General features: G+C 41.0%; 1 protein-coding gene and 1 long non-coding RNA gene across 2 annotated transcripts; one reads left to right on the top strand and one right to left on the bottom strand.

Annotated features, from left to right (window-relative positions):
- Positions 1-21,384, bottom strand: HPRT1 (hypoxanthine phosphoribosyltransferase 1). Its single transcript, XM_067005261.1, has 9 exons — positions 21,228-21,384; positions 18,959-19,065; positions 17,308-17,491; positions 11,873-11,938; positions 10,903-10,920; positions 8,506-8,588; positions 6,162-6,208; positions 4,025-4,101; positions 1-3,390 (listed from the first exon to the last, which is right to left on the bottom strand). Exons 1-9 carry the CDS (start codon positions 21,378-21,380, stop codon positions 3,343-3,345), a joined length of 783 nt encoding a protein of 260 aa, XP_066861362.1. The 5' UTR covers positions 21,381-21,384; the 3' UTR covers positions 1-3,342.
- On the top strand, positions 20,318-27,298 carry LOC136791884 (uncharacterized). The gene is made up of 2 exons (XR_010834875.1): positions 20,318-20,691; positions 23,460-27,298. It is a non-coding gene; the product is annotated as an uncharacterized lncRNA (long non-coding RNA).

Genomic DNA, 27,298 nt, shown 5'->3' with positions numbered 1-27,298 from the left:
CACAGCAAAAGCAGTCCTTTAATGTAACCAGCTCCCCGTATGTAGTTCCAGGTCCTCACTGCTGGATCAGTGCATGCTTGACAGGATTTCCAGAGCGTAATAGACAATGGGACACGACCAACACACCATCAGCCACAATATACGTTTACAAGGCAATGTAAAGATCCTCATTTGTCTAGATTTTCCAAAATGGGATTTCTCTGTAATCCAAAACAACCCGCCCAAAAGTGAACTGTCAGCACAGTTTGCGTAAAAACTTTTTACCACATCTCCAAGCTCTGCCTAGAGTCCCTTAGATTTGGATCTGTGCAAATGTAAAGCAAGGAGGATGGATGCTCTGACCAAAGCTACCTGCTTCGGTACCGTGTCACTCAGCATTAATGGTCTGCGACAGACTAGAATCAAAACATGCAGAAATTCCAGATGCCACACGGTAAAACAGTATATTAAAGCCTATAAATAATCAAAATTATTTTTCCAGTGTACATTTGTGATTCATAAAATGTGGAACTATAATGAATTTCAAATGCCACATAAATATTCAAATACAAGATTTTCTCCGTGCTTTCATAATGTTTTAACAACGTATGTCTGGGCTGCAAAAAGCTTGCATTTAACTTGCAAAGGTGTGACTAAAACCCCAGTCTTTTAACCAAAATTACTGAATAAGAAGTAACAATTGCATTTTCAACTTTTTTCAAGTGGAAATTTATCTTCATGTAGTACACAAACATTTTCTGTAAAAAGCTGCAACAGGTTAGGACTGTTCTAGCAAGGGCAGGAGAGGAGGACATTTATTTTCTGAATAATTTTCATAGGCATTAATAAAAGCTGTTGAATAAGGAAACCCTCTGGGGTGATAGACTTCATCTGACAAGCATCCGTGTGAAGGAAGGTAAAAAAAATAAAAAAACAAAGGTACCTTCTCCCCAGTATTTGAAACGTGGGCACATTCAGTAATTTTTTTTTTCAGGAGTATCTAACTTTTCTATCAGACACAGCCAACGTTGTTAGAAGACAGTCCTGTATCCTGCAGCCTCACTCCTGTGGTTAGCGTAGCTCAAGAGGTCCGATTGGAGTATCTTGCCAGAGTTCCTTCTGTGACTACACTATCTGCAAGTTCATGCAGTTTGAACCCCTACCCCCGAAGGCTGGTAGTTTCCCTGGTCCAGTTATGTTTTGGAAGATAAACCCCTTGTTATGACTAACTCAACCTCTCCTGCTTTTCCCAAATCACAGCGTTTGAATCGGTCTTAACCAAGATAGGAAAACTTACAGGACAAACTCACGTAAGGGTTTAGTCCTAAAAGATACTGAACATCATCGATTCTTACTGTTTCACATGTGAATAGGTACTTTTATGCCACCTCTCTAGTGTAATGTCCAGATGGCGTTAATCAATTTTGAAATCCACTGTGAAGTAGGAACTATTAAGAAAGCTGGAGAAAACAGTACTTTTTTATAATTAGACCTTAAGTTCAACCCCACCTAATGAAAACTTGAATGGATGTAACAATTCTTAAGTGGATTTATATTTTTCCGTGTTGCATTTGTGCTTCCTCTTCTTAGACATGCACCGTGTATTTTCCAAAAGGGATTCCCAGGTACAGCGCAGGTTCTTGATAAGCATACACACAAACACTGAGAAATACAGTCTTTGTAGTGCTTTTAGAAAAGCTCTTTGGAACGTTAACCTTAACCTGGATCATTGCAAGAGTATAGTGTAATCACGACCAGTGTTATCGTATTTGTTAATGAGAACTTTGAGTTACAAATACAAATTTACATCTCCAACACATCACGGTCATTTGGTCTCAATTACATTATGTAAATTATTCGTATTTTAGGTCTGCTACTAACTACTACAGTTGTAACTGAATACACCATGGAGAGACAATGATGTGCAGTATTTGGAAAAGTACAAAAGCACAACCCAAACTTCAAAACCAGAAAACATCTTAAAAACAGGCTGTCAGAAAGTTAATTATGTATTAAGCACTGACCAGCACTGAATCCTAGCACGCAGTGGAAGAATCCATGTGCAGAAGTACAGGTAGGTACTGTGTAAGCTAAGGGATGGAACACCACGGCAGGAGGAAAAGGTGTGAGGTGGGCTGCCATGTTTAGAATTAAACTCAGAATGAACGAGATGTTAATAAAACAAAACCAAACGATTACTTACAAAATGGCTGTGCGTTCCCTCCCACCCCTGTATATTTTTAAATGAACATACATTCTTCACTCTTCATTTTTGCCAAAACAGAACACGGGACAGTACTTAGAGCATTTTCTCTGAAATCCAGTTTGGTTATAGACTATGCAAGTATTTCGATAGCTTTCCCTCAGGCCTTGATCATCTCTTATAGATGGCACAATATTGACTAAAGGCTCTACAAAGATAAATGTAGAGTCTGCCTTCACTGTCAGAAACACTTATGAAAAATATTACTGAGAACAAAATTTCAAGAGCACTTTAATATACAGAATGAGTGGCATAGATGTATGGGGCTTATTTTAAAGAGACAGCCTTTATTTAAAGTACTTAGTTTTGTAGATCTTATAAAGTAAACATTACAATACTTTTTCAAAAATATATTAAACTTGTTTAAATTTAAAAGGCAATTTCACCATCTGATGGGTATTTTTAAAGAAAAAAATCCAAAAGAAATGAACAGCTCAACTTAAACTAGATTTTAAACATTCTGCTTTGTCACTCCATCTCCTTTTAGCTCAAAAAGGAAAAGAAAAAAAAAATATTTTTTTACCCGGACTTTTACAGCGATAAGGCAACTCCAGGAGACTTGAATCAGCTCCTTGGAGATTACAGATACTGTAACTGGCTGCTCCTCATGTTTTATAACACCCAAAGGTGCAACTATCCATTAATCACAATCACATTTGTGCATTAAAATATAAAACTTAAATTACAGATTTTAAAAATATTACTAATAGACTTCCCTATCATAAAATGTTTTACATTTACAGTACTTGAACTATTTCAGTTCTGGGTTGATGAGGTTTAAGCAATTTACCACTGCAAGAGTTAGACTCCGGAGCTCACAAACAGCACAACCCAACCAGGGGCAGCAATAGTCGGTAGAGTCATAGTGCAAATCAAAATAAGGAGTGCAGAATTGCACTAATTGTTTACATTTCTAAAATATAAATGAACAAGACAAGATTCGTATATTGTACATGCAATAAGTTATAGTAAGCATATGACAATGGGGCTGGATAATTCTACAATTTTAGCTGGTGTACCAGAGTTGAAGCCTGTGAAAGATAGGACTCGGTAAACAAAACATTTCAAAGCTCTGCTATCAGAGCACTTGAACTATGCTTTCATGCTTTGTATTTCTGCTTCCCCGTCTCACTGATCACACAGATATGCTGAAACAAAACAAAATAAAAAGCTCCTGTTAGAAAGTAATGTAGGAGACTGCTGTTTGCAGATGTATACAATAATGCACTTCTGAAAAAAATAAATGCAGGCTATACACGTTTCAGTACCGAAGAGCCTTGTGATATTGTTTATGCAGAAAAACTTCAGCCTTTTTTTGTCTACAAATCTCAAAATTGGACTTCCTCCCTCTCCTACCCAATGTCTGTTATAAGGTTAGTGAGACCCAGATGAAGATTAATAATGACCTAACGTGAAATGCAAACATCTCAACTTCCAAGGTCTTCCCTCTCTAATTTTGATGTAACTAAGGAAATGCACTTATTTCTTGCAGATATATCTGGTAAGATGAGAAACTTCATACAGACTGCCACATTATTTCAAAGCTGACAGGAGAAGCGTAGCCTCCATTCTGCATGAAGCAAAACAAAAGTTAGTTTCATATGAGCTCCGGAACACTGTTGTGCTGCTCTAGCCTTTGCTCTCGTCGTTGCACCACTAACGGAACAGGCTTGCACATGAGCTGTGATTTACACAGAGAAGAAAGAGTGATGCGAGGAGACTTCCCTTCCTTCCTCCTCCCTAGTTTTAAATGGACAAAAACATACGGGAAAAGTTACTTACATTCAGATCTCTAAAGTATTCGTTGTAATCTAGGGCGTATCCCACAACAAATTTGTCTGGCACTTCAAATCCAACAACTGAAAAAGAACACAAGTCATCAGTATGTTAGAAAATAACTTCCTAGAGTTCACTAGACCTTTTTACAGAGAATCTAGAATTTTATAGACACAAAAGCATCCTAACAATTTATTTCTTCCATTCAAGTATCCCGAGATTAATATTCAAGCTACGTAAAGTTCTAACTTCCTTTGTTGATTTAATTCAAGTAAAACAAAATGAAATAGATTTACTTATTGGTTCCCAAGCAGTAGCTTTTCATTTTGTTTTAGTTGTCACCCTCACAGTATCATTCAAAAGGCAGCACCTGCGTGAGTGTGCCCTCGCCTCGGGCGCAGCTGTAAGCAAGGCCACCTCTGGGATAACGAGCAGGTAGGTTCAGCTGTCAGCTCCCTCAAAACTACAGATGTGCAAGTCCGACAGGACTCTTTGTGAAGAGCTGGGAGAGTAAGCGTGGCGTCACCTGAGCCCCAGAAGGAGCCAGAGTTACTGCAGGGGAACCAGTCCTTCGTCTTTGAGGCAGCGCCCAAACAAAACGCGCTCCCCTCTGGCTGCTCGCGGACAACGACCTGGTGTAGCAGGACACGCTGCGGCTGCAGGACAGCTCTGCAGAGCAGCATGCGGTAAGTGCCGAGCTCTTGGTGGAGAGAATAGTGAAGACCACAGGGCAAAGGGTGCTCTCTTAGTTATGGAGTCACTTGCGCTTTTCAGAAACAGGCAGGTTTTTTGTTGTTGTGTTTTGTTTTTTGTTTTTTTTTTTTTCCCAGAGAAGCTGCCTAAAAAAACACATCAGCTGTTCCACAGATTGTCCAAATGGGCATGGCTCTAGCAGGACAGTCCTTGGATGCTCAAGAAGTATCAGTCCGAGCCATCCACACACACTGTAAGACAACCAGGGGATATTTCCAAAAGGCTTTCTCCCCTCATGCTAAAAATGAAAGACTCCCGAGCTGTGCTGTTTCTCTCTGCCTGGTTACAGTGAGGCTCAGTAACGAAAAAAACGGAGATAAATCACACAATTCCAGTGAAAGACTGTGTACGCTTCTGGAAAAAATAAGGCAATGTTTAGAGTCTACTTGGCCTCATGATAGAGGGATAAAAGGCAGGCCCAAGCATTTCTGCTGCGTTGTCTCTTGCTTTCAGAGCTCACGTGTTGTGCACTGAACAGGTCGTCTCTGGACAGATGGCAAAACAAGTCATCTGCTGCAAGATGCTCAGAAAGGCAGACCGCTAACCCAGCTAAGCCCATAATAAGATCTCAGGAAAGAGGGGCATCCTTGAGTGAGGGAAACACCTGAATTAAGCTTTCAAGGCATTGAGAAATTTCAATTTAAGAATACCGTGCAAACTTGGAAAGGAGAGGGAAGAGGACGCAATTCTGCTAAACTCACTTCACTTCCATTGTGAAAGTGCACAGTCCACATGAACGGGACATCAGTCTCTGGCACAGGGATAAGACACACAGCCCTTTCTAAGCCAAGAGGGGCTACCACTGACACCCCTGTGCGCTCTGGATGCTATTCCTTTCTTTATGGTCTTAGGACAGACAAGAAGACACGACAGGAGCAACCCAGATGCCTAAACAAGATTGGGTTTGTGCTATTTTGAACATCTTACCACTGTAAACTTTGATCAGATCTGTTACCCTGTGTGGTCCCCTTACATTTCAGGGGACATCCGAGTGGCACTGGGTGGCTACGTTTAGGCACCTGGAACACTGCCAAAAGCATCAAAGATGAATCCAGCAGATTCTGCTGACCAAACCATTTGATTAACATGCAAGCTAGGAGAATTTCCATGTGAAGAGGGATTAACTTGGACCAAAATATCAAAGTTTCCTATTTGTATAATAAAATGCCACAAGAAGTTAAGAAAAAAAGGACTAGACCAAATCTGTATTAACTCTGTCAAAATACATTCCAAATATTTAATCTTCCCAAATAAGAGCAAAATAAATCAAAAACCATTCATGAAAACTTACTTGGAACACCCTTGGACTTTGACCAAAGAGTACACAATATATCAACATATATACAACATATTTTTAAAAACTGATAATGGTTGTCAAAGAGTCACTTACAGTCTGGCCGATATCCCACGCTTCGAGGAGTTCTTTTTACCAACAAACTGTCAAATAAAAACAATGTAAAGCTGAAACATGGAAAAACACCAGGTACAAATATATGAAACAGTTATGAAGATCGGCTGAATTCCACTTCAGTGAGACTACCTGTGCATAATTGACAGCATAACTATATACATTTTAAACGTATTATTCATTTGCAGGTGCAGCTGATCATAAAGAGAAACTCAAAACTTCCTAGAATCATGAATGGTTTACAGCCTAAGGGATAAACAAAATGTTTGCAGGAAAGAGGCTGTGAGATACTTTACTGGAAGGATTTTCATTGCCAAAAGTGACTTAATGAGGTTTTATGTGTTTTTAGAAACCTCAGGTGCAATCAGTTTAGCTCACAGGTGAAGAGGTGACAACTCGGGATCTAGCCAGACCAGCTGACTTCTTTTCAAAAGCATTAGTATTACGAAGCAAAAGTTCAGCTGGGTAAATGTAACCTCAATTGCACTTGTGCAACATGTCCTCAGCTGTTTTTCACTGGTAGTACTAATTACCCCCATAAAGAAAATGTAATTGGTTTTGGTGATCATAAGCTGATATAAACCAGCTCCACTTTCACAGAATTTATAGTCAGAGGTGTAAAAAGCACAGACATACGGAGTTGGGGGTACTGCAGCAGAACGAAATACCTTGCTAGTTTGACTCACTCATTATTCAGTTGAACACTTTTAGAAGATGACCCCATCATCCTGACATTTGGCTGTCTTTGAGATATAGAGACTTTGGGAGGAAAAGAAGAGGTGGTCGATGGCTGAATGTAAAGACGGACTAACATAACTCTGTGCATTAAGCACAGACCTCCTCCTCCCCTCCTGATTACCTCTGAAGGTGGGACTTCATTTGTCACGTTCATGGTTTCAATTTTAGACATTCAGTTTCTGAAACTTCTAGTTGAGAGTCTTAATTTGAGTACTGGCGTAAAACTTGATCAAACCAACCCATAATCATATTAGCATTAATTCACATCTCCCTGCTACAACTGCTTAATTGTCAGAGAGAAAGAAAACAAAATTAAGAAAAGAAAGGCAAGTGAACTATCTAAGAGCATGACACTGAAAGCTATCCAGCATGACCACGGTTACTTGCTCAGGTCTTTGGCAGACTCAAACTGCAACAGGTTTAAACAATCGGAAGCTAGGCTTTGTTCACTCTGTATTCTACTTGCGATGTACACTGTAGCGTTAAGGTACTATTCACTGACAAATATTTCAAATCTGGTACATTTAAGCAGGCCATGGAGAAAAAAAAACAAACTCACCTTCAGCAGGTCACCCTCACATTATCAGCAAGAAGAGCTGCTCTAGTACATCTAACAACTGCCTTGACATTGTTATGGCAACACAACTGATTAGATTTTACACACAGCTCTGGTTTATCTCTAATCCCCAGCAATCATTATGCTTTTATTGTAAAATACACAATCACAGCATAGGAGCGTAAAAGATGCAATTTAAAAAGAAGTAGGAGGAATGTTGATATTGGTTAATATTACCCTCAACATTTCTTACTATTTGTAAGTTATTTAATTAGAAAATGTTTCAAAACTAATTGATTAAAGATGCAACTAAGTAGAAAAGCCTAAAAGAGCATATGGCTGGGTGACTCACAGAATGACCTCCGAGGCTCAGCTACGCTATATACACTATATAAACAGTAATGTTTAGTGCAAACTAATTTAATTCTACAATTAAAGCTGGCAGACCAAAGGTCTCCATTGCACAGGTACACTGCTGAAAAAAAACGAAGTTGAAAACAGAAACACGTTCAGATCCTGTATGTCCATAAATGTCAACCACTTACTTTTTTTTTTAAATCCCAATCTCTAGTAAAAGTTTATATTTATGAACTAAATTTGTGTTGAAAATACCCCTGCCACCTTGAGAGGTTGTTGGTTTTTTTTAAGCCCAGAAGATTTAAATTCTTCCATATACTTCTAAACCTAAGTTAAAGATCAGTGGTAAAACCCCACAAATATTACTAGAATATAAGGCAACACATGTACTGAACACGCACAAGCTATCCCTTTCTGATGCACTGAAATTTTTCAAGCGATAGGGCTGGAAAGAAGAGCGTTTCTGTTAGCCTTAATGAACGTACGCTCCCACAACACGCAGAAGTAGAGTTTAAACAAATACTAAACTCTAACTCCATCGTATGTGACTCCTGCAGAAATGTTCCTTCCTGTTTCTCTTCTATGGGAATGTATTCTATATTATCTTTTTTTTTTCCCACTGTGTGTCATTCTGAAGGTGAAATACAGCACAAATAATCACATTTAAAAGTTTACCTGGCTACTTTCACCATCTTTGGATTGTACTGCTTAAGTAGAGACAGCAATGTTTTCATTGTTTTACCAGTATCGATTATGTCCTGGAAATAAAAATGTCACGTAAGTGAGAATATTAAACATGTCAGAGTAGCATTTTCAAGTTTTTACTGCAGAAATTGCTCATCCATAATAGCATGAAAATATGACAAAATAATGTGCATAATCAAATTTGGTGATACGTACCACTATATTGTGCTTAAGCGATTATGCTCAGTAAAGTGATCACAACAGTCAACAATAGTTCTTAATTGTTGTGGATAACTACTACTTTGAAAGCAGTTACTGAACTATGACCTTCTAGGCTTCCTCTGAAGATTTTATGGCTTGTGTTCCTTGTAGCTATTAGACAGACAATGTTTAATTCTAGTATTATAAATGTAACGTTAGTCTTGCAGTTGAACTCAGAGACAGATGTATACAACAGAAAGAAAATAAGAATGGAAAATATTCAGAACAACCCATTAATGAAGTTAAAGGAAAAAGAAGTGCAATTTACATTACAGACCCCAAAAGATCCAAAAGACAAAGAAGCTGCACTGGCAATACCTGGGTGCAGTTCTAAAGTTTCTATTTATATACACTAAAATGATGTTTGACACAGCATTTTAATCCCATCCCCTGCACATAAAAGCAGAAAAATATATATATATAGCTTACAACTGAAGCATCAGAAATGGACACCCCATTTGGACTGACATACTCGTAAGATCTCTAGAGAGACAGTCCTTACCCTGACCTGAAATCAAGTTTATTTGAAGTGAACAGGTAGATAACAGAATTAGCAATGTCCTGATTTCTGGTTATTTTCTCGTGACTCCCAGTTAAAATAAATAAATAAAAATTAACACAGCACCCATCAGGTATAATAGCTTTAATACTTAATGCTTTCACTCATGGTTATAAACTCAAGTTAAGGATGTACAGATATATAGACAAAAATAAAAGTTGGTGTACAAACAAAACCAGCTACCTCTATGCTCTAAAATCAAAATAGAAGTTTTAGTGACTTTGCATTGCTTGATTTTCTGTTTATTGGAGGCAAATCTCCATTACGTGAGGGTTTTTGTTTGTTTTTTTATACATCAAAGGGATTCTGTATGGAAAACCTTAGTGCTTTGGTGCCTAAAATAATACGTGCTGGTTTTTTTGTTGTTGTTGTTTTTACACTGTTTGACAGTTAAAATGGTGATTGGTCAAAGGGTTCATATTTGACAATGTATAAGACAAGGCACTGGAGAGATGATTCACTGAACAGATGAGAAACTAACCTACTTAGCTGCCTGGGACTTTGAAGACATACATTCATCTGAAATGGAGCAGATACATAATTAAATGCATCTGCCTATCTGAAGCAAAATACACTTCAAAGGACGCCACCGGTCACACAGATGACTGCTGTATACATACTAGTTTGGTAGGAGTTTTAGAACTGAACGTGTTTCCTGTGGAATAATATAACCTTCTCAAACTAAAAAAAGACGTACATAAAAAACACATTTAATGACAGAAGGAAACATCCTTTCATTTGGTTGCTGAATCAGTTGCCATGGCTGTTTCTTTGCTTATGAACAAAGCCATTTCCACTATTTGGAGCCTGAAGACATTATTACTTTGCACATTCATTTTTCCTGTTTAGTACTTCTGCTTTGCCATCCTCCAGTTGGCGATCTTATTCTAGAGCATCCTTTGTAAAAGTGATACTTACTGAACATAAGCAACATCGTTCATCAAAGAAGAGGTATGAAAGCAAGATTTAAGCAACAGTACCTACTAGGAAATCAGACTGAAGTGTACTGTACCTAGTATCAAAGAACCACGACAATATAGAGAAGTGGGAATTTAGCATTATCAAAATGCAAATTAAGAATCAACATTCTCCATGCCTCTAAAGAAACTGTATACAGAGACGTTGACCTTAGCTCTGTTTTCCCATGTATTTTAGGATATTCATATTAGGAACTTCTTCCTACCCCTTCAGTTTAATTTCCTAGCTTGCTGTTATAAACTCAGAACAATAGCATGCTTAGTATCACTTTGCTCAGGCTACTTTTTAATAAGAATTTTTAAAAAATCATGATATTTAATAATTGACAATCACAGAAAACTGAAATCAAATGCAAACAGCAAACAGTTTTACACAGATATTTTCCTTGTTAAATTTGGCATAGTTGAATGCGATGTGAGAATTCAAAACACAGGTCATTTCAAATTCAGAGACCACTTGCAAAATTCAGGCCTAGAATCAGAAACTAAAAACCTTGAAACCAGAAACTGTAGGTTTTCTGACTTAAAACCAACTTCTGAGCTCTTTTACCAGTCACACATTAGAACTTCAAAGTGAAACATAATACTTACTTCTACAATTAAAACATTCTGGTGGAAAGAAAAAAAAACAGACAAGAAGAATCCATTAGCATTTAAAGAATACAGCATTTCTTACATATATTGTCTTCTATAACTTAATAATTTAATTTTCAATGCAGTTAAATATTTGTACCATTATTTATGTATGTTAGGACACGTAACAGTGAATTCTATTTGGTTAACATTTCTGATGCTCTAATGACAATTAGTTGGCAATGAGACTTGCCTCAATGTCTCATGCCGAGTACAAAGTGGCCTTTGAATTCTTATAATGCAAAGAATGTCCTACTATAAAGTTATGTAGTGTTTTGTCACACCTACGTCATTTACACTGAAATGGGACATGTCTCAAAGACTGTTTATGTGTAATCAGAAGGGGAAAGCAATGTGTTCTGACAGAACAGGAGGCATCCGTGTTTTACCCACAGGTATCTAGCTCAGTGATCTCTACACAGTCACTGAAGAAAAGCAGATTCCCAATTTACATTCTCTGCATTTCCTTCTCTTCATTGCCTGTAACAGGACCCTTACTCCCTAACCTAGGCCTGCAAGTTACACGTCTAGACAGTACCAACTCCTTTCACTATTGCAGTGAAACACCAATACAGTAAATAAGTAACGCTACCCTCTTTTAAAGGTACTTTGTTAACAACAACCAAGACAAGACTCTTCTTCTCAGGCAATGCAGAAAAACAAATCTAAAACTTGCTGATACTGAAGACAGTGAATATACACACATATGTTATGAAGTTCAAACTAAACTGATGGCTCTGGTGGGGCTTATGAACCCCACCACTATACAATGGTGAATATTTTAAATGAAACACTTCCATTTTCTTTTTTTCTTTTTAAAACTATAATTATTTGGTTCTTTGGTGAGGTTTATTGGTTTTTGTTTGTTGTTTTTTTTTCTAGGATTTTTTTGGGGGGTTTGCTTTAAACATACAATGTGCCATCATACCTTTCCAGTCAAGGTTGAAAGGTCATCCCCACCAATGACTTTTATATCTCCAGTTGACTGATCATTCTAATAAGAAAGAGCAGGGTAAGCATTAGCATTACCAGAATTAAAGTAATTTTTCTTCCAATAAATATCAAAACTGCAAAGTACATAACCAGCAAATACCAAAGCTTTCAGAAACATTGCACCAGCAACATCTATTAACTAAGAAATTACAAGTGATCAAACTGAAAGATGGTATTTCAGATAAAAGATTGTTTGAAAAAACATTTGCATAAATACAGGCACCACTTCTCATCTTTGACCATTATATATACATAGGTATATAAAAAAATATTATTTCCCACACATTCATTAAAGATATGGAAAAAAAAAGAAAAAAGTTTCCAAGCTGTATGCTGCTATAGAGCTGGTAATTTACATTTTAACCTTTGATGCCTTAGAAAGCCTTACTCTGAATAAAAATAATCAATCATAACAACAATAAAAACAGCCAGCAAACAAGGCAACGATTAAGAACAAGAAATATAAGCTACAAGAATAGCCAGAAAAGCTTGGGTTTGCCTATTTTACAAACAGTAATAAATTACTCATTGTGGTAATTAAACAGCAACACGGCTACACAATCCTATCACTAAAGCACGGCATTTTGCTTCAGTAAAACTAGGCTTTGATATAAACATCAGTGAACTGTTTGTTATATAAGGAAGTTATAAACAACTGCTAGGGGTGCCTCCAGATCTCTGCAGTTTATTTAAAGTCATTCAGCTGACTTTAAACCTTGACATTGTCCCATAGTTCTTATTCATTGTGCTATACTCATTACTGTGCCACTTACAGATGATGTCATTATCCTACAATTTAATCATTTAAGGGTCATACCACTTTTCAAACTTCATTCTCACAGCTCCTTACCGCGTATATTCCCTTTAGAAAACCTTTATTATTTTGCCGCTTCAATCCAAAGCCCAACCTTACTGCATAACCGTGCAGACAAGCAGCAAAACAGCAGTTCCTTCCCAAAACCCCAAAATGGCAGATACAATAGAGAGGGGACCACAAGGGAACAGACAGACAGCCACGCACAACTTCCTGTTTTCAGTGACACACATATTCATACTGTACGAGTTGTAGACAAAAACTAGAAGTGTTATCACACACAAAAAAGGGGTAAATGATTTAGAGCGAAACACACGCTGAGCACACAATAAGTAACACTGGGATTACGGTAAAGAGAAAATGTATTAAAATCCCTTGGACAGTGACGTCAATGCTCTAGGATAAAGAAGTGCTGACAGCTCTAGGTATGGAAAAGCAGATAACGAGACTAACAGATACTTTCTATTTTAGATTCCCATGACAAACCATCAAAAAAAAAAAAAGGCAAGCACAAATCATTAGAAAAAGCGCCTTTACGGTTTTACCCCACGTTTTAAAGAAAACTATAGTGAACAGAACCAATGCCACTGTGTTGAAAAAGTCCAAAAATAGGATGTCCAAAATGTCTGCTGCTTGACCCAGTAGATAGCAGACTGCTCCTGAATGCCTGAGACACTGCTTAGATTAATCACAAAAATGTGATTCAGTTAAGCACTGTATTTGTAACGCTAAGGGGCATTTCCTGTGTTCATCATATCTTAAAATTATCTTAAACGACAGCTTTTTTAAGCTTTTCCTTGTTTATGCTGCAGGATTCTCTCTTATCTATTCCTACACTAGTAATAATTTCATCCTTTTTCCATGGAAGGATGCAAAAAGCACCATTTCTTACAGAAGGAAGATGGAGAAAGATGTTACAGATATTTGTTCCATTAAAATGACATGCACAGATGATAGACCAGTACTCTCAGCACATGCACGCAGATCAGTTTCCTGGTGATCTCTTTGGCTACAAAGCAACACACTATAATCAAACAATAACACCACAAAACTACAGATCACTGTAGAGCTCTGTGGGTTATACATATTCAAGTACAAGGATCAGCAGAGAAAAACAATCTAACCAACAAAATCTTTCCTTCTCCTTCCCACCAAGCGCCATACAAATTGCTACAATTTTTAACACAAAACATAAACCTTCCCTGGCATATAAACCTACATTCCTATGCAGGTACTGAGTTTCTGAGCAATTAAAGGATTAAAAATGGTTAACGAATTTCCAACACTGGTTTTAACCTGATTTCCACTGGAAAGAACTTTGTTTAATAATTAAGCAATGCTTTAATTATCTTCAGGAGCACTATTTCTGATTTCAGTACTGGTAAGACTTTAATGCTTTGTGATTTAACACATTAGAGATTTACTGTTTCGATCTGTTTTCACTGCCTCATTGTCATTGCTGGAAAACAATAACGCACTGAAAGATCGTAACCCCTGACAAGGCATTTTAAGTTCCTCCTGGTATTTGCTATAAGGCTCAGTTAACATGAGATCTTTCAGAATACTGTCTCAACCAGCCTAACTAGATTTTGCCTTAAAGCTGCAGTACCCCCCCGAAAAGCCCTATTTTCCTGAGTGACAGTGCAACACATCCATTGTCTTTTGGCTGCCCTTTGTGACTACGTAAGCAACTTTTGCTCAACTCTAACTTTACATGCAGGAGGCTGATGAAAAGCCATTCTTCTAGCACAAGAAAAATAAACTATTTGTCAGGAATACAGAGATCTGGTTCTGTTCACAAACACTATCTCTCCATTTCTTAACAGCTTGCCAGATCATTAAAACTCATTTGTAAGGACTCCGAAAGCAGGAATTATAAGCAACATTTAATCACAGCTTCATCATCTCAGTATTCTTAGCGAATTATTTTTGGGTGCAATCATAGTATGAACTTCGCATTATGAAACAAATAACCCATAAGCTTACAAATATTAAATGATCAATTTCAAATAAGAATAGAACATCAATTGCATCAATTTTAGAACCACTATACGAGTTCAGCTGCTTTGTTTATGCAACGATGGTATTTTTAACATCTTTCACCCAGTCTGTAAAGGCAAGCAGCGTGATCTAGTAATTGCATCCAAAAACAATCACAAGAGAGCTAGCTCTACTTTCAACTGTCCATTACGGTTTGTGATGGTTTTCCCATCACTAAGAATGTTGACTCCTCCATTTAGTAAAGCACGAATAAAAACTACAGAGCAGATTTAGCATTCCAGCACCATTAATAATGGAAAACTAAGTGAATCAATTACACGCATGTTTGTGTTAGGACAGTCTTACCCAGTCTATCAAGTTATGCAATCTAAAGAACGTAAGTCTGGATATTAACAACTACCTCAGAGAGTTGACAGAAATGAAATGCTCGTAACAATCTGCTAGTGGGGCCATCAGGTAACTGGAGCTCCTCAGTCATATAGAACAAGAAAACATTCCTTTACAGAATTGGCTGACGAAGCCAAAACCCTGAAGGCAACACCTCATGGAGAATATTCTGCTTAGACTCCTTTCTGTGTACATTTCTCTGCTTTTCTCTTCATTTACTCCTTTTTACTACAAAAAGAGAATTAAAATTTCCATAACTATTTTGCTGTTCAGTTTCCTACTAATATAAAAGCACTATAGTTTGGAGGGGGGGGGGAACGGACGTAAAAAATAAAAGCAGCAGAACCAAAACATGCCTAACGCATAAAGATGAACAAAGAAAACATGCTGTACAATAAGCCTTGCTCTTCAACATAGTGTTTTTTCCAGGTGTTTCACAACACTTATCCAAGAGTTTGTTCCAAGTTACTTGGAAGGTGGAGAGAGCAAAAAGGGTGTAGTCTTTATATTTTAAATAAGTGAACAAAGTTACTGGATGTGTTCCTTGAAGAAAGCAGAAAATACAAATTTCCTCCCCAAAAAAGGTGGGAGTCATCATTTCCTATTCTTTTAAATATTATCCTCTAATAGAGGCATTCACCTTTCGGCATTCACCTTTCTGTTGTGGCTTTTACAGACAGCGTATGTGGGCACGTGGTGGCTTTGTGGTTGAATGGACTGGTCGAGGGAGCCTGAATCTGTTGCGGGGAGCAGAAAGAAAGCGTGTCAAGCAGCTCTCCCTTTGCAAGATGTAACAAAAGGCTGGCATGTCCCTTTCTGCCTGGCCTTGCCTTCTCTTTGAAGCGTGCAGCTGAGTCACTGCAGCACGCTCTGCAGACATGACGGTGGTTTCCAGGTAGCCCCAGGACATCACCACGCACACAACTCGGGAGCCGGCACGGCTCTTCTGCAAACAGGCTTGGCCAAACTCTGACTCCGGTCTGAGCTTTGCCACGCTACGAGGTGAAATGGGTACAGATCGCTCAACAGCAACAACGCGTTTATGAAGCTCTTCTACAGTCCAACCTAAAACTGCAAATAACCCTATCTCTGGTTTAACAAAATGAATGATGAAGTTGAGTTTCCAGCTTAGTAATCTATTTTTTTCTACTGCAACAGGCACTCCTCCACAACCACGACCAGTAGCTTATACTACTGACTGGAAAACATGGTCATTGAGACACAGAACTAACAGCATGACCTTAAGAAGCAATTTACTTTGACACCATAAATTGAAATCAAAAAACTAATTATTTCCACACTACAGATGATCTTATGGAAGAAATCTAAATCACCTGCAAATACTGTCTTGAAAACACAAGACTAGGCTGTCGCTGATTCGGGAAGCATGCAGTACTAATGTACATCTGCTTCCTCCTTTGACCTGCACAATGTAATCTAATGCTTCCCTTATAAAAATACTACATATTACCTCATGCTCCATTTCCCTATAAAGTTAAATCCTTGTGTTCAAAATGAAAATAAATTCTCTTCCAAAAGCATATAACCAAGGCAACCTACACTTAGTCTTTAAAAGGTAGCACCATATTCAGTGGCCACCAACCATAAATCTGTTTTTATGAATCTAGTATTTCCTCAAGGCCAAATGCGATTCATTTCGTTCACTGTTCAGTTGAGCCAAGCAAAAGATGAGGTAGGGAACCCACGTATAACCATGTTCGCAGTTTTCAAGTCTTCCTACCTGGTGAATGATGTCTAAACCACATGAAAATTCCTAGAATTAAGTTTTTGTAATAAGATTTGCAGGACTATCCTCTGTATTATTCTAGAACCACAGTTTTAGAGGTGGGATAGGGGGCAGAGAGGAAAGTGTTTAAGAAGTAAAGGACGTGGAAAGGGTCTCTTTGCTCTGGATAAGGATTTTACCAGGCTGAGGAGATAAAGTCTGAAAGAAACCAGATCATATAAGATAGACAAAGAACAAGTTAGCTTGTGACTACTTTTTTCCTCTTAATTCTCTTAACTATTTGTATAAAATTAGCACAATTTAGGCAGTACTTAGGCAAAGCTTTTGCAGTATTTAGTGACGATACTAAATCATCCCTGTTGTTAATTTGAAGTTAAGTCAAATTTATAGAAAAATTGCATGGTGTTGCAGATATACTTACACAGTAACTCTTCAACCTAATGAAGTCTACAGTCATGGGGATTGATTTGTCACTGTTTCTGTTCAGTGCTTTGATGTAGTCTAATAAATCAGCAAAAAATTTATAGCCACCCTTGAGTACACAGAGAGCTACAATGTGATGTCCTCCCATGCCCTTCATAATTTCTCGTGCCAGTCTCTCTGTCCTATACAAAAAAAAAAAAAAAAAGAGAGTTAGCTGTCGTAACACATTTAATTTGCTTACTCTAGCAGCAGTATTTTTATTGCAAACAACAACAGCAAACACATGCAAACTCAGAAGCATATTTTGCTCGGAAATATTTGCCTACCACTTCAGTCACTTTAACCCACTATTGGTCAACAAAGTTTTGCTTTCCAAGGTTAATCTAACAGTAACACTGCCAAACTCCTTTGTTTTCATACATCATACTCAGCCAAAGCAAATCTGAACACCCTGAATTGTTTTACCGTCAGATAAGAGACGTAAGGGTGTTTTCTTCTTCCAAAGATAGGTTCAGCTTCCATGCAAAGAGCAAAATAAATCAACACAACCAAAAAGACAGCAGCTCTCACTAACTGAGGAGCAAGAAAACTCTCAAATTATCAACTATAGCTTTACGTTTTGCTGAACTAGAGTGCCAGAAATTTGTCCTGACTGCAAAATATAATGCCAATAAAGCAGAGCAAGAGAACACTGAACAGTTTTTCAGTGATCATTGTTTCTAAATTTATCTTGCAATTTATTTCAGCAAACATGGTATGTATTTACAGTGTAGCAGCTGACAGAAGGTTTCTCAGAGAATGCCTACCATTACAAACTTTACATCAATTACTTTATGACCTGTACTTCGTCCAATTTTTTTCCTATATAGGGTCTTTCAGTGTAAAGTTAAAAAACATTTTATTATAAATACTGTAATAATCTAATCAAACAGCACCATGCAAAATCTAGAAGCATTCCCATTCACAAGATCAACTCAGAACCGCTCTTCAGTGGTTCTGTGTCTCCAGCAACTCCTCCACTGAATTTGTTGCTCATTCTGTTAAAAGGAATTAGGCAACTATCAAACACAAAGTAAAACAAAAACGCCTTATAGGCTTATGTACCCATTTCTCATCACAAGAGATAAAACTTCCACAGCAAATCACACATTTCAGCAACAACAAGTGACAGATTGGTATTTGCAAAGGCTAATGTCTTTCGCAGAAAGTAGGGGAAAATCAGGTATTAGTTATCTACCACATGAACATGAAAAAGTCTATCATAATGTGATTAACAATCTACTCTTATTAACATCCTAAAGACGTTTGAGAGACTGTAACTGTTTTTAGATTGAACTAGCAAAAGTAATGTGTTCTAATTACTTTAAGAAAGTAAAACATCAAAGAAACACTGTAAAGAAAGTCGCAGACTGCTACGTACCACAAATTTCTTTGAGCATTGACAAATTTCCAAACAATAGCGTAACTGCAAATGTACAAACTCTTTGAAGCCAAACAAGAAAGAGTTAATTAACACGTGTATTTCTTAGTCTCTAATTAAATGTAATCTGTTTAGACAGTCACCAGGCAGCAAAACTATCACTGGAAGATTGTTTTTTCCAGTGTCATGGAATCAGCTGGAGCAGCGTACTGTCTGAAGTCAAACAAACCTGTCCATGATGAGCCCATGAGGAATATAGACTTTTTCCAAATCATCTGCATAATGTTTAGGTATGCAGAACAAGTCCAGGTCGTAACCTTGTTCATCATCGCCAATCTGAAAAGGAAATAAGGTGAGATTTCTACAAAGTCGTATAGAAAGCCTGTAGTGAGAAACTGCCAATCCTTTGCTTTACTCAATAAACTACCAAATCCATTACGCTCGTTGGGATCACCTTATTTTCCTTCTGAACAGAGCATGAAGTGGAAGCTTGCAGAACCCACAGTTCACAAGAGTTGTCTGAAATGCTACATGAGCTGTTGTTGCTCAGCACGATGTGGAGGGGAAATGATTTCAAGCCCTAACAACATTTCCCCCCATTGGAGAGCAGGAAAATGAAATTACTACACCTCAAATAATCTTATTAAAAAAAAAAAAAAAGAATCAAGCAGCTTTTAGCTTTTCAACATCTTTGATTTCAGCAGTGTAATGCAAAACCTGCCTTTGCAACTAAGCAAGCAGACCTTGTAACAGGGACATCTTCCAGATCTCCACGACACCGAATCACAACAAAACACACGAGCCAGCTGTCAATACAAGACAAGACAGCTACATTAACGGGACAAGTTATGTGCCTATGAAACAAGCCTTCTCAGAACACGATCTGGAAACAGTGGAGGTTCAAGACCTTCAGAATCAGAAATTAAAGCCCTGCTTCAGCAACCTGTTCCGCACGGGCAAATTCTCCATGTGAAACAGCTTGCAACATTAGCAGGCGTGTATTAATTAGGACAAGGGGTTAGCCTACGTACATAATTATACAACCACTGCTGAGGTTCAGGGCATATGGTCACAAAAGCATCAAGAAAAACTTCCCCTGAACCTTAACCCCGCCGCCGCTTGAAAATGACGATGTATTTTTAATCGCTTCACTTGTTGGTTATGCAGCTGAAGGCTACTCGGTGTGAAATGAAGAACTTCGGAGGGAACACCGAAGCTTACTGCTGGCAGGGCACCGGGGCAGGCATTCGAAGCATCCACCTCGGCTACGCTGCCCGCGCAGAAGACGCTTCCATTTCAGTGCCCAAGGAAGCACTTACCTTGCCTCTGATCAGCCAACTGTTTACATGTTTTTTGGTTGCGCAACCGGTAAGGAGGGTTTCAGACGGGAGCCAGGCCTGCCCTCCCAGCCACAGCAGCCCCTGCACAACCCTTGCTCACACCAGGCCAGGCACCGAGCCCGCGATCGGGGGCCCTGCCGTTACTGCAAGTCAGGATAGGTCCCTCTCATCAGCTATGGAAATTTCCTACGGTTCAGCCTCATAATTACACCTAACACGTCCACTAAACCTTGCAGGCTACATTTGGTACGGTGCGGGCTGTTCTACGGGTTCTACAGATGGATTTTTACCCAGAAAGTGCTGCGCAGACTTGCGGGCACAACCTTATGGCAGGCATCGCCGTGGGCCGCAAGGCACCACATGTGTGTCAAGGTACCGCAGTCGCTCACAGCACCCGGGGTTCGGTTTAAAAAAAAAATAAAATAATTTTTAAAAAAAGTAAGACTCTTAGCAGAGCACAGTGACGATGAAAAATATACCCTCAGCACGTTCTTCCCCCAAAAGGCATCCTAGTTTGGGCGTCTGGGCTCCTTACGCCGCGCTCCTGGGTTTCGCTACACAGAGCGGTACCTCCCGAGCACGCTCCGAAGAGCAACAGGAATAGGAAGTTGTGCCACGCCGGGTCAGTATCGGATGGGAAGTTATTTCTGGGTGCTCTCTGAGGCAGCAACCCCGGCTTTCCCAACCGCGGTAGCGCTGCGAACCGCCGAAGCAGCGCCCCGTAATTGCGAAAAAAAAACTGCCGGCCCCTCGCCCCCCCCCCCACAGCGGGCAGGGGGGCGGCCGGGCACCGGCGGGGACCCCGGGGAGGAGGCGCACACCGCGCCGGCAGCCGAGGGGCGCTGGGGGCCGGGCAGGGCGGCCGAGCCCCCTCAAGGTGACTCCCGGCCCGGCGGCTGCCCGCCGCGTGGGGCTGCCCCGCCGCCGGCCGCGCCTCCACGCGGGGCCGGGAGGGCGCAGCCGTCCCCGGGCACCCCGCAGCCGCCCCCCCCCGGCTCTCCGCAGCCGCCCCCCATCTCCCCGCAGCCGCCCCCCGGGCTCCCCGCAGCCTCCGGCCGCCCCCTGCACGATCACTCGCTGGACCGCCCCCCCCCGTCCCCGCACGCCGGGCCCAGCGGGAGGCCGCGGCGGCGGCGGCGGCGCCGGGCCCGCACTCACCACGATGCAGGGGCTGGGGGTCGCCATGGCGCGGCGCGGCCCGCCGGGGCCGGGGCGGCTGCGGGCTGCTGCGGGCGGCGGCGGCGGGGAGCGGGGAGGCGCCGCGCCCCGCAGCGGCCCCGGCGCCGCCTCCGCGCTCCCCGCCCTCAACATGGCCGCGGCGCCGCCGCCCTCTCCGCCGGGGGAGGCCCGGCCCGGAGCCGCCCCGGGGGGCCAGGTCCCCGCGCGGCCCTTGGCGCCCCGGTGCCGGTCCTCACCCGTCCCGAAGGCCGGGGCAGGGGGAGCCCCCGGCCGGCGGCCACAGCCCCCCTCCTGCCGCTGTTGGGGCTGGGGCGCCCGGCTGGCGGGGTACCTGCCCCCACGAGCACGGGCACAGCCGGTGCCGCTCCACGCCTACAGGAGCAGGGAACCGACAGAGCCCAAAAGCAGGATTTAGCTGGCGGCGGCTGCTTTTGCACTGAGCAAAGGGACGGGGGGGGGGGGGGGGAACAAATGGGAAGGGGTCCCCCGCACCCCGTCCCCTCGTTGGGGTTTCTTACCGAACGCGTCTCCGTTGGATGGGAGGTGAGGCTGAACCGTGTCTCCAGGTGCTGTCTGGCTCTTTAAGCGCCTGGAGGAAAAACTTGAAGTCAAATTATAAGAAAGAATGGAAATGCCTGGATGGCTCCAGTGGTCTCATATGGGAAGGAAAAAAAATAGTAACAGAAGCGTCATTTTTTTTCGGTAGGTCCGGAATTAAGGGCAATGCAGCAGCGCAAATGGAAATTCATGGCTTCTTACATTCTAGCTTAAGCAATTTATCAGCTGAAGGCTTTCCTCTGCTTTCTGCAAGGGTGGAGACCAAGTTTTATTTTACGCTGCATAAAGACTTCGTATCAAGAAACGGATAATGATTCTTAAAAAGTACTTTATTCATACAGTGCCATGGCAATATTCCTTCATGGCAAACAATTCCTGATGTACACCTAGCATTACTACTTTTGGCTCAGGAATCAGTTTGAGTGTTCCTTTGTATGAAACAATTTAAGCGGGTCCTAACGCAGCAAACAGGCACGAACCCTAGCGAGCGCAGTTTTGCTGCAGCGAGGTGTTCAGCTACAGTTTGGGTGGGTTAGCTCTGGAGCGGGAGGAAGGAGCCTTTATCAAATTGCCTAGGGCAGCAGAATGAAATACACCCAGCAGCTAACTAAGATCAGAAACATGTCATAGCTGGCCCATTTCCAGAAGGCTGGGAAAAACAGCAGCTGCCCTGTCAAGTTCAGAGAGCGCCTGACATTTTTGGACAGTGGGCAGCATCTGTCAAGAGACTATTCAACCACGGGAGTGGTTCAGGATCTGCTTTTGTTCTAGTTACTGAAGACGTTTCTAATTAATGACTGATATTAATGGCTACTATTAAAAGTAACATCCAGCGGCATCTTTCTGATCGCACGCAAAAGTTGTTGGCATAAGTTCTGTGCAACTTCTCCCAGGCGGACAAAAGCATTAGTCCTTTTTTGCCCTTCTGGGTGAGCAATTTCTTTGTTCTTCCTGCCAACCAGCACATTTCTGGATCCCAAGCATTCCTGCTGGCACCCCATTACGGAAGGAAGAACAGATTTACAAAAGCATTTGCTGATATTACAGGAAGTTGGTTAGCTCAGATCAGCAACAGATTTAGTAGATGACCAGTTTTGTCCTTGTTGGTATGGGAGCCATTGATGTTTCCAGGGCAGGGTCAAGGGAGGTGATCTGGCGGTATCTGGAAGCTGCACATTTTCTAGCTAGATGATGCAAAAAGGTTGGAGAGCCAATGTTGTGATTTCTCTGGAACGCACAGCTTTTAGAGGGCAAAATAATTTAATAAATAATGGTTTGTTTCTGAGTAGTTTCCTGATTTCTAAATTATTCTACCCTGTGTTACCAGCCAGGAATACCTTAGAGCTCAGGCCTGGCAAATCAGGGCTTGTGTGAATGTCAGCTGTATGTAACTTTTCTAACAGACTTACTAAAACCTTGCTTGGTAACCACGATACCCCAACAGTGGGGTACCTGGAGACAATAACTCAGCATTTATCAGTTGGAGACACTTGCACTTGAAATACCGTCCTTTGAGTGAGATCTTCAGGTCACTCACTGTCCATTCATCAATCCCTCTATGCCCCCCATTTTTTCTCCTAGCTTTGCCATTGCTGCTGGGTGACTCAGAAGGAATCAGCGGAATTTATCTGTGTTTTGTTTTGTTTTTCACAGGACAAGCCTCCTAAAAAAGCAAAGAGCACAGTGATTTTTCAGCAGATTAACAACTGAGACCAGCAGGACTCACTTTTGACCAGAAATTTGTCTGTGCAGACAAAACGAGCAAAAATGGAGAATTCAAGGCATATCAGACTGTGATCCTGAGATAAGCACCAACATTTTTAATCAAGAGGAAAATTGGAAAGGAATATTTTACTAAATGTTACATAGTGTTCACCAAAATATGAGTTTAGCATGCAAGTGTTCTGTCTTCATCATGGCCACAGAGAAATCTCTCCACTTTTACTTGTAATTTAAACTGCGCAACATTATTTTTCTGGCCTTATGGTTCAAACAGGAGAGGAAGCCAGGTGTACCGAAATGACATTTGCCTTGCAAAAGCAGGACAAAGAGCAGGGACAAGATCTGTCAGGAAACCCAGATTGTTTCCTTCACTATGCAGTGAGCATTACTTAGAGGTGCTTTTTCTCCGTGCCAGTAACAAGGCAAATTCCTGTTCCCTTCATTCATCAGCACTTGTATCAATAGAGTCCTTTACAGAAACCTGTGGAACCCAGCAGCTTCTATGTGACGCTCTATCAAATTAACGTGACTGATGGCAGTCACACTAGTCTGCCAGCTTAACTGGAATTAAATGTTACAGGAATCTCAGGGAGCACTGGGTGGACAGACGTCCACGTTACAATGTGCGTGTGCAGCAAAATCCTGGGATCACGCGGGTGTAAATGGCCTTCTGGGAGAAGGGCTGTACGTGGGAACCATGCTTGCTGAAGTCAAGCGGCTTATTTTAGCCAACAGTTTGTACTGTACCTTCAACTTTAGTCAGAATGGAAGGCTGACTGACTCCAAACACAGGTGGTTGGTGCTGGCAGGAGGTCTTGCTGTCAGGAACACAGAAGTGGGGCAGAGACATGGGATTCCCCACTTTGCTTAGTTGCTTTCGAAGGAATGAACAGGTTAATCTGCTTTCATTAGGCACCCGAGTGCAAGACCTACCTGCAACCCTCAAGAAACATTTCTAAATGGCTGCAGAGGACTAGCTGTGTCACTAGAGGCTCCCTATCTGTGCGCCAGACAGAAGGATTGTTTTTTAAAAAATCTGGAACCCGTTGATACCAGCATGGACAAATGGGCTTACCTGGCTGTCACGTGAGGATAGAAACTCAAAAGATGATGAGAGGAGGTGGTAAGGCTATCTGAGCAACAGGGGAGAAGAAATGAGGAAGGCCAGCAAAAGACTCCAAGGCAGCAATCTGATCAGGTAACTCGCTGACGAAGGCTGTACTCGCTGAGGCTTGCAGATCCAGCTGGCACTGTCTCAGTACAGACTAGGCATCAGGTGGCAGAGCTCGAATGCCAAGGCTGCTGCCTCCCATAGATTGTGGCAGCTGTTCAAGTATCTCAGAAATCTTTTCTGGGCAGATTATAAGGGAAGCAGAGACACGAAGCGCGTGCCAGGCTGGGAGGGAGCTGCCCATCAGGACTCCCCTCCCCTTTGCAGGTCCTCTCGAGTTGCATGGCACAAGCTGGCAAAATAGGCATTCAGATCCTCAAATATTAAGAGCTGTTCTAGGAGTAACACCAGACCCTGAATCTGAATTTGGGTTAAATGTGCAAGACTGAGATGGGCAGTAAGGGCAAAGTCAGATACTTCCGTGGAAAAGGTGCCTTAAGAACTCAGTTTACACTTAAAAGGGGAAATAAGTGCATTTTTAAGATCTCAAGATAAACAACCTGGTAGTAGGGAGATAGAATTCCTATATGTTATCTATCACCCATTCAGGATCCCGCTTTACCCAGTGGAAAATCCTTTCAGAAATCTGTCCTCAAAAATCCCTATGAGACAAGGATGGGAACTGCTCTGAAAAGGACTGTCCAGCCCCATTCTAAGGGGAGAAATAGCCCTTCTTCTAGGACAGAGGAAATAGGACCTCCTCTGAACCTTCCTCTAAAGAAAGCCTTCCTCTAAAGAAAGGGCTAAAAACTTGATGGTCCTGGCAAAAAGAAATAATCTTGAAGCTTTTTCAAGCTACCTGGCTCCAGACACTAATCATATTTAGCGAACACTACATTTTAATTAACAGTACACGTTAATTGCAGAACAGAGCACCTGTACCTCTACCTGCAGAAATCTAAGATGCCATGAAGTACCGAACAGAGATGGCAGTTTTGTAAAACTCTGCTCTTAATTTCATCTATTAACTGAAAGCCTTTCCTCAAAACGTACATCTGTAATATCTGATGGGCTAATGTCTAAGTATCTAATGTCTGATGGGCACTGTCTAAGTCTTAGACAGTGATATCATCAAGTTTTTAAATTCACCAAGGTTTATCTAAATCTCAAGATTGCTTGGTTTACTTGGAGTCTGGAAAAGTTTACCAGAATTCAGTTCCCTGTTGATGTAAATATTGCTTGACAGTATCAGAAAGGCTTTCCAAAGGGAAGTGAGACAGACTACAGCTCCTGTCGCTTTGAACCCCTTCCAGCCACATCTTAAATTACAAACTTACAGACCAACCAGTGTGGTCATGCTACTGATGAGTTTAAAAAGAACGCGAAGTACAATGACGCTGACCTTCCGTTTAATTCCCACACAAATCAGATAATTGGATACAGAAGATTCAAATATAAGCTGAGCATTAGACAATAAAAAAATGGGAGGAAAAAACACAGTGTGCGAAATTACCATGTTTTCAGTGATTTATGTGAAATAGCTGAAAATGATCGAGGGATTTAACTACTACCTTGGAAAATATTCTTGCTGCAAATGAGAAATCATGATAAAGGAAAATGTGAAGCTTGTTACATCTAAATGATCAACAGCCTTTGAAAGAAATAACAATGAAGCTTGGTATTCAAACTGAAGCATCCATTTTCACAGTCAAAACATATGGAAGGGCATGACGTGATTTATTTTGGGGCAAAATGTTGTCACAAATAAATCACTGGAAAATATGGCAGAAACCAAGAAACTTGTAGGCGCCAAGACCTGAATGAATCACTTCTACTTTTCAGTCCAACTGTCCAGGGAGTCCTGTGTAAAAAAGTTTATTCTTTTTAAGCTCACCTAATTTAAGGAACTGACTTTGCCATTTCATACTGTCATGTCAGGAATTAAGGATGTTTAGTTAGCAGCGATTTGGAGAGTTTAAAAACTTTTTGCAACCTAGCTACTGCAGTTTTTACTCTACAGGAAAGAACTTTTTGGATATGTCACCCGAGTATTTCAACTTTAGATTAAGGGCCTCCTCCCTGCTTTGAACTTGGCAGACTTCAGGGATTGCCAGCACTAGTCTTGACAATGGTGTAACTCAGACATTTAAACTTAAATTGAGTAAGCTACCTGCACTCTGGAAGAAACTAAAATTGATGCACTGTAGGGAATATCAAGACTATAAGCACTGCTGACTGCATTTAACTTTAGCAACTTTTTGTTTTGTTTTGGAGGTATCTAGGCTCAAAACTATAAGGCAGCTGCATGGCTGCATGCCAGAAGGAAGTTCTCACAGCAAAGCTGTTTGCACTGCGTTGACCTATTTTTAGTATGCTTAGGGAGTGAGTTTCCTCCCTCTGCCCCAAGCCTCTGTAATGCCCTCCACTGGCAGGCAGGAACTTGACTGGAGTCTCCACCGGAGCACGTGTTTTCTTTGGGTACCAGTGTAAGATTTTAAGATTGCTGCCCTAATTCTGTAAAGATTGGATAACAGATCAGTCACCCCCAACTCTGTATCATCACAGAGTCCATGTGCACACAATGAAGAAAAATCAGTAAGTTGTGTACAATAATCCCTCACATTTGTGTAAAGTACATTTCGTGCACTAGAAACGTGTA

The sequence above is a fragment of the Anser cygnoides genome, chromosome 13 (genome assembly GCF_040182565.1).
Source record: "Anser cygnoides isolate HZ-2024a breed goose chromosome 13, Taihu_goose_T2T_genome, whole genome shotgun sequence".
Classification (NCBI taxonomy): domain Eukaryota; kingdom Metazoa; phylum Chordata; class Aves; order Anseriformes; family Anatidae; genus Anser; species Anser cygnoides.
Note: the sequence above shows the minus strand (reverse complement) of the source record. Positions and strands in the feature narration are given on the sequence as shown.

Excerpts from the sequence above, each read along its gene's own strand:
- HPRT1 (XM_067005261.1), bottom strand. The coding sequence starts at position 21,380 with ATGTTGAGGGCGGGGAGCGCGGAGGCGGCGCCGGGGCCGCTGCGGGGC. Across the intron at positions 19,066-21,227 it reads CCCCCAGCCCCTGCATCGTG|ATTGGCGATGATGAACAAGG; the intron begins GTGAGTGCGGGC and ends TTTCCTTTTCAG. Across the intron at positions 3,391-4,024 it reads AATACTTTAGAGATCTGAAT|CATATCTGTGTGATCAGTGA; the intron begins GTAAGTAACTTT and ends GTTTTGTTTCAG.